This window comes from Pteropus alecto, unplaced genomic scaffold, assembly GCF_000325575.1.
Source record: "Pteropus alecto unplaced genomic scaffold, ASM32557v1 scaffold30, whole genome shotgun sequence".
In the NCBI taxonomy this organism is placed as follows: Eukaryota; Metazoa; Chordata; class Mammalia; order Chiroptera; family Pteropodidae; genus Pteropus; species Pteropus alecto.
Window position 1 is genome coordinate 1637876 of NW_006429782.1, and position 8462 is coordinate 1646337.

At 42.5% G+C, this 8462-nt stretch overlaps 1 protein-coding gene across 1 annotated transcript; it reads left to right on the forward strand.

The window, feature by feature from the left end:
• The first annotated feature begins 306 nt into the window (after positions 1–306).
• LOC107196791 (zinc finger protein 14-like) lies at positions 307–3487 on the forward strand. The gene is made up of 2 exons (XM_025042991.1): positions 307–397; positions 2358–3487. Exons 1-2 carry the CDS (start codon positions 307–309, stop codon positions 3485–3487), a joined length of 1221 nt encoding a protein of 406 aa, XP_024898759.1.
• The last annotated feature ends 4975 nt before the right edge of the window (positions 3488–8462 follow it).

An 8462-nucleotide genomic window follows, 5' to 3' on the forward strand; every position in this document is an offset into this window, starting at 1 on the left:
AAACATAGTTGTTTTTAATTAGGTGTATATAAGTTTATATCAGTGTTCTCATACTTGGATTCCAGTTTCTATCCGCTTACTATCACGGAGTGTACGGTGTGTGTGTGTGTGTGTGTGTGTGTGTGTGTGTGTGTGTGTGTGGTCATTTCCATGAGCTACGAGCTCAGGAGATCTAGGAATTGAGTCCAGGTCCCTGGCTGTTCCTTCCCCCAACCTCCCACACACATTGGTTTAAAAGTGTCTTGTAACAGATCATGTGAAATGTTTTAGGATGCGGTGGTCTTTGCGGATGTGGCTGTGAACTTCATGCGGGAAGAGTGGGCTTTGCTGGATCATTCTCAGAGGAGGCTCTACCGAGATGTGATGCTGGAGACCTGCCAGAACCTGGCCTTCGTGGGTAAGAACGGCCTCATCACTTTTCTTAGATTGTAGGAAAGACGTATTCTTTACAATTATTTTTTTATCGTTGGAACCACTGAACGGGAATATTTTTTAAAAGGCAGACACGGTCCAAGCCTTCGTGATTCTCTTCAGACTCAAATGGCCTTCGCATTATAGCAAAGTTATTTCACTATTAATCTGACCACTTATTACTCTTGATCTTAGGCTTTAAAATATCATGTGTGAGTATTGTCTCCACTGTCACTTTGGGGCCGTGAGAGCAGCTTTCTGTTTTCTTTCCTGTGAAAGTTACACAGGGATTAGGACACATTCGTCATGGTGATCTTTCTGCAATGAGTCCCACACTACACATTACCATTCACCTTGACGCCCAAGTGTTGGCCTATGCCACGGAATGTTTTCTGTTCTCCACCCTCCCACATGACGAGCTGTTCTCCAGGAGCAGGAAATGACCACATGCACTATTTAATCACTTAATGGCAGCAGTGGTCATGAAGAAAGGGCTTCTGTCCCTACGAACAGCAGGACAGCCCCAGCCTTTAGAGGCATAGCTTTTGGATAGGGGATTGAGATATATGAAGGTACCTACTTTAAAGATGAATCAGTCTTTGTCTGAGAAGGGTAACATTGTGTCCTTGACTTCCCTATTGCTCTTTGCATCCATCCTCACTCCCTTGGGAAGACTTTCTGTGTCTCCTCTTATGAGGGGAGCATTTAGGTATGTGCATTTCCCCCAGTTTATTCCTATTTTTTATTTTAAAATATTTTTCTAAACATAAGTGTTTACGTTTTTTTTTTGGAGTGTTTCTCAGTGCCAGGCTGCTACTTTGACTCCTTTTACCTATTATTGCCATAGATTCAAAGAACAGGTGTCCTCGGTTTTGTTTATGCCCACACATCTGTCCATACATAAAACATTTCTTTATATTTTCTGATCAGTATAGAAAAGCTCATATATATAGTCTGTTCTTTTATTTCTATTGTACTCTTTCATTTTCAAGAAATAAATTGTGATGGCAATTATCAATTATGTATCAATTTTTATAGACTGTTATACTAAAGCTCAAACTAGTGGATCATGTTTTCAGAGAAAAACTTTGGACAATGAACTGCCTGGTGAAGAGAAAACAGTAAGAGGTAGAACAAATGATTCCCGATCTGTTATTGGAGAAAATATGACATTTCAGGACATTGGAGATCAGCACGAAAGCCTACACGGGCATCCGAGGTGAGTGGCTTTCTCACTGGGGGAAGGAGGATCTCGGCGCTATAGCAAGTGGGAACTTACTGAACCATTGTGTACTCAGAGAATTTCCATAAGATGTTTTATAAAAGTGACGTAGGTTACTTATGATCATGAATTCCTAATTGTATGTTTAATATTTTGAACAGAAGTTATTTCCATGAGAGTCTCTTTGAAACTGACGAAGGTAATCAATGTGGAGACACCTTGAATGAGGTTATAGATCATTCTGTGTGTGAGAGATATCCAACTGGAGTGAAACCGTCTGAATGCACTACGTCAGGAAACACCTTCCTGGAACGTACTTTTTTTCAGAATCAGGAAAGATCTCAAACTGGATACACATCTCATCCCTATGAGGAATGTGGAGAAGCCGGCAGGTGTGTCTGGTGCCTAAGCCCTCATGTGGAAACGGACCTTGTAGAGAAACCCTATGAATGTCAGGTTATTAAGCTAGCATCTCAGAGATATGCGATCGACTTGAGAAGTAAAACTGTTTTTGAGTGTAAGAAATGTGGAAAAGTTTTCATTTGTCCCTCCTTTCAAGAACATGTCGGGGCACACAGTGAAGATAAAGCCCATGAATGTAAGCAGTGTACCAAGGCCTTTAGAATGTCTTCATTCCTGCAGAAACATGTAAGCACACATGTGGGGGAAGAACTCGAAAGTAAGGCATGTGGGAAAGTTTTTTCCACTCCCTGCTGTTTTCAAGCTCATGTGAGAACACACAGTGGGGAGAAATTTTCCAAATGTCTACAGTGTGGGAGAACCATTAGTCAACAACAGTACCTTCAAATACAAGCAACAAGGCACTCTTGGGACAAACCCTGGGAATGTAAGCAGCCTAGGAACGCCTTTAGTGATCACCGATGTCCTCAAGTACATGTGAGAACACACACTGGGGGAAAACCCTATGAATGCGAGCAGTGTGGGAGAGCTTTCAGACGTCATTACTGCCTTAAAAGACACTTGAGAACGCACAGTGGAGAGAAAACCTATGAATGCGAGAAGTGTGGAAAAACTTACAGACGTTTTCCCTACCTTCAAAGACACTTGAGCATGCACAGTGGAGAGAAAACCTATGAATGTGAGCAGTGTGGGAAAGCTTTCAAATGTTTTCCCTACCTTCAAAGACACTTGGGTATGCACAGTGGAGAGAAACCCTATGAATGCGAGCAGTGTGGAAAAGCTTTCAAATGTTTTTCCTACCTTCAAAGACACTTGGGTACGCACAGTGGAGAGAAACCCTATGAATGCGAGCAGTGTGGAAAAGCTTTCAAATGTTTTTCCTACCTTCAAAGACACTTGGGTACGCACAGTGGAGAGAAACCCTATGAATGTGAGCAGTGTGGAAGAGCATTCAGACGTCTTTACTACCTTCAGAGACACTTCAGAACCCACACTGGAGAGAAACGCTATAAATGTGAGCAATGTGGAAAAGCCTTTGGTGAACGATGCAACCTTCACTCACATGCGCGAATACACACTGGGGAGAAACCCTATGAATGTAAGGAGTGTGGGAGAGCCTTTGGTCATATGGGCTCTTTACGTTACCATTTAGGAACGCACACTGGGGAGAAACCTTATAAATGTAAGGAGTGTGGGAAATCCTTTAGTCATTCAACTGCTTTACGTTCCCATTTAGGAGCACACACTGGGGAGAGACCCTATGAATGTGAGCAATGTGGGAATGCCTTTAGTAAACAAGTCCACTTTCAATCACATGTGCGAATACACACTGGGGAGAAACCTTATGAATGTAAGGAGTGTGGAAAAGCCTTCAGATCTGGGAACTCCCTCTATAACCATGCAATAGTACATAAGGGAATGAAACCTATGTGAGCGATATGAGAAAGACTTAAGGCAGCAATTCTAGCTGCAGTTACATGTGCGAATCCACACTGGGGAGGAAACCCTATAAATGTAAGGAATATGGGAAATTCTTTAGGCATTCCAAATATTTGCAACAACGTTTGAAGATACACACAGAGAACTGAATACAGGGGCTGTGAGAGAGCCTCATTTCCTTGTAAACTTTTAAATGCAAGCAATTACACTTGAGCAAAACATTGTGATGGAGAAAAATGCGATAACCAACAGATCTTAACTTTTTATCCACATGAAAGTGATGCGAAATCTTCCTGTTGTTACAAATATAAATTTACCTTTTACGTGCCTCATTAGTAACTGTGATGCCACTCTATTTGTAGTTCACATTGCTGATATGAATACTTAAAATATAAATATCTTCCATTTCTATTATCTGTATTATATACATTTTGCATAAGTGATGGCACAGTTATGTAAAACTTATTTCAGTGTCTCTTGGACTTTGGACAATATGTTGTCATTGTTCTTTTATTTTCATGTGCTATTTGATATAATGTTACATAAAAGGTTGTTAACTTTTGGTATGTTTTTAGTAGGTGATTATAATATGAGACCTGTAGTTTTGAAATGTCTATTTCTCTTTACTGCTGCACATACCAGAATTTTCTGACTCACTTTCCATCCTCCCCTTTGGTATTTACTACTGAAAGATGTATCTTTCACATTTGTTGCCAATGGATGCCACATCTGTGTTCTTCACAAAAGTTAGTAATTGTAGATAGATTTTAAAGAAAACAGCTTCATGTGGTTATGTTTACAATTTGGTCTTAGCTTATAGCCCTTGATTGTAGTTGGACATTGGACATGATACATTGATGTAAAAACAGAGACCTTGTGACATGAAGATAAAATCTACTGTTTAGATGATTCCGTGAATTGTCATATTAGGTCAGGTGGGAGACTATTCCATTGATTTTCTTTTTATGTTTCTGAGGTAAAGTTTATGAGAAGAGGAAGTAGCATGAGATTTGGAAAGCAGAAGTGAAGAAGTTATGACATTCTATTTTTCTGGACCATCGGGAAACATTGATGCTTTGGACTCTAGTGAGCCAGAGTTGCAGTACATTTTTCTGACTTCTGCCTCTACCTGTCTAGAACAGCTCCAACCAAACACATGGTTGATTTTAATTTTCTCTTAAGTAGCAGATTCCACAGACTCTTCCAGGGCCTCACCCATCACGAACCCTCTTTTTTTCTTTTTTTCCAAATTCATGCAGGGTTTTGCATTTTCTGATCAATCTTTGTTGTTTATTAGGTCCTTGCAGCAACAGGCCCTTCTGTTCGATCATTTAAATATATTAAATCAATGGACACAACCTTAGCCCACTGGATGAGAGTGTGTTTCTAGTAACATAATCTTTTACTTCAGTAGTTTATTTTGTAATGGCCTTGCTGCTTGGGGTTTATAGTAGAGATGAAACTTCCATTCAATGTCATGTTTCCTTCCAAGTCTTGCCTATCATGGTCTTTAAAATCTGAGCCCTAACAAAATGGAGTTGATGGAGACCAGCCAAGATGGAGTTAGAAGCTAGATGTTGTGCTGGCCCTCTCGCACATACACATAAATTACAATGAAATTATAGAGCAACCATCACTAGGAGTTGCCAGAGGTGTGGCATAACAGAAGTCCTACAGGGGAGAAATACATTAGAAGAGGTTACCTAGAGGATGCTAGGCAGGGAAGAGACATGAAACAGCCCGGTCTCATGGTAGTGTGTGGTGGTCGAGAACTGAGGAATATCTTTGCTGTAAAACGCCCTTTCTTCTTGAGGAACAAGGGTCCTGGCCACACAACAGGTTCCCCATCCTAGGGCTCCAGTACCAGAAATAGAAGTTCCCCAACCTTTGGCTGCAAAAACCAGTGTAGATTTTGGCTGACACAGAGGGCTCCTGGAGTAGTAGACTTTTAAAGGACACACATGCAAACTTACTCGCTGATGGTCTCACTTACTCTGAGTTCCAACACTGGGGCAGCAGTTCGAGGAGCGCCAGCAACTTATGGGGGGAACTGTCACTGGGCTTCAGGGTGAGGACTGAGGGGCAATTTTCTCCTCCAAAGAAGTGCTGATGGTATCCATTGTTGTTTGGTTGAGCCCTTCTCTGTCCAGTATATGAATGCAGAAGGTCACCATAACGGAGTCTTCATCAACCTGGATAACACAGGTTGCCCCACCCTGGTGATTCCCTGAGAATTTCCCCCTTCCAAAATGTGGTCTCACCCAAACCGCTTCTAGTCATTTATTTCATACAAATGGCCTGTCTCCTCTCATGTTGCAGAATTTCCTAAAATCTATCATCGACTCACAAAACCCAAACAAGCAGCAACTGGCTTCTACATGTCCCATACCTCTGGCTGAGCAGAAGCCAGTCTCGGTTCCAGGCTTAGATTCTTGAGGAACCTATATGCCCAGCACAAGTGGCAGCCATCTGCAAATTGCTTTGTGACTTTAATCAGATGACCTTGGAAGTGCACAGACTGTGGCTGACCTTGGCTTGCAGCTTTGCCCCTCAGGAGGTCCTTGGGTGGGCATACCCCGTGGCTTGCTTCGACCAGTGATGGAGCACCTGAGGAGGACACACTCAAAGGGCAGACTAGGCAGGCACCAGAGCCCTGCTAAAGTGAATCCTGCTTTGTAGGGTTGGCCCCTCACCAGCCAATCCCCACACCCAATCAGCCTAAGGGTCAGTTTCTTTCATCGAAGTGCAAACAGTAACTAAGGCTCAACTGCATCAGTAAAGCACACAGAATTCACACAAGGGACACAGCTTAAGCACCTTGCTCAGGTGACTAGGGATGACTGCACCACTGGGTTCACAGAACACCTACTACATGAAGCCACTCCCAACTAAGACCGGGAAACTTAGGAACCCTAGTCCATAGAAACAAACACAGGGAGGCAGCCAAAATGGGAAGATACAAAAGCATGCCCCACAGGGTGGAACAGAACAAAGCTCCAGGAAAAAAAAAATGGAGACAAGCAATCTACCAGATGCAAAGTTGAAAACATCGGGTATAAGGAAGCTCAATGAACTTCAGGGAAGAGTAGATTAAATCAGAGAGAACTTTAGCAAAGAAATAGAAAACATAAAAGTGGAGAAAAATAAAAAAAAACAGGGATAACTAAAAATACAGTATCTGAAATGAAGAGTACATCAGATGGAATCAACAGATTGATTGAAGCCAACAATTGAATCAGTTATTTACAGGATGAATAGGACAGCTGGTCAAAACAGCAACAAGAGAAAAGAATATAAGAGTAGTTTTAAGGTCTCTGGGACAACACCAAGCATATCTTAAGAGTATCAAAAAGTGAAGAGAGCGAGCAAGGAACTGAAAACCTATTACAAGAAATAATGACAGAAAACTCCCTTAACCAGGTGTAGGAAGTAGACATGCAAGCCCAGACATTTCAGAGTCTCAAACAAATGAACCCAAAAAGGCCCACACCAGGACACATCGTAATTAAAATACAAACTTCAAGGCAAAGAGAGAATCTTAAAATCAGGAAGAGAAAAGCAATTAGTTGCCTCCAATGGCGTCTGATAGGACCGTCAACCAATTTTACAACAGAAACTTTGCAGGCTAGAAAAGCTTGGCAGGAAATATTTAACATGATGGAAAGCAAGAACCTACAACCAAGATTGCTCTACCCAGCAAAGCTATCATTTAGAATCGAAGGACAAATAAAGAGCTTCCCAGACAAAAGCTAAAGTTCTTCACCATCAAGCCAGTATTACAGGCAATGTTGAAAGGACTTCTTTAAAAAAAAGAAAAAATTATATATAAAAAATATGAGTAAAGAATGGCATTAACTGCATATCTATCAACATATACTTCAAGTGAAAAAGAAATGCTTCAATCAAAAGATACGGTGGCTGGAGAGGGAAAAAAGAGGCACAGATGATAGAGGCTCTGTTCATCCCTCTGGCGACCAAATCAAAGTTGTGACAGAAACAACGAGCAGCAGCAAAGAAACATCACCCGGGATCTAGATGAACAAGCCATACAACTAGGAAGAAATCCAAGACATCACCTTGCAACGGCAGAAGGTAGGATGGGGCGACAATGTAGGGCTGCCCAGTTTCGAGCAGCTGATTGAGACGGAGGCTGCAGCAGCGGCAGCAGCGGAAGCCCTTTAAAGGGGCTGTGTCCACAAGCAGATTTTCGTTGTGATGGACCTGCCTGCTCTGAGCACCAGTGCTGATGAGGCTGCACGCAGGCTGCACTAGGGACTTACAGGGAGACACTGCCAGAGTGAGGGCTGAGGCGAGATTTGATCTGTACAGAGGTGTTAGCAGTATCTACTGTTTCTTCTTGAGCCCTCACCCCTCCCAGGACGTGGACACAGCACTATCATAGGTGTGACATCATCAAACTGGATAACAGAGATCACTCTACCCAGAGGAGTCCCCGAAATCGGGCTTCCCCCACCTGTGGCCCCACTCAAGCCACATCAAGATGTGCCCTCTGAGAGTCAGGTGCTCCTTGCTGAGCAGCAACCTAGACTCGCATTGGAGGCAGCTGGTCTCGGTTTCTGGTGTGGCCTTTTGAGGCAACTATAAGCACAGCATCTGTGGATTGCTTGCTGAATCTTAACAGTGGCTCCAGAGGGATAGAGGCTTGGGCTAAGTTTGGCCTGCAGCTGAACCCATCTCAGGACTGTGCCACTGGACACCTACTTCACAAATCCACACTAATAAGACCGGGAGATGTAGGAGCTTTGCTTAGTACATAGACACAGAAAGACAGCCAAAATGGGAAGACGAAGAAGCAGAAACCATATGAGAGAACAGAACAGAGATCCAGATATAATGGAGTCAAGTAATCTAACAGATGCAGAGTTCAAAACACTGGTTATAAAGATGCTCAATGAACTTATGGGAAGTGTAGATGAATTCAGTGAGAAATTCGACAAAGAGATAAAAC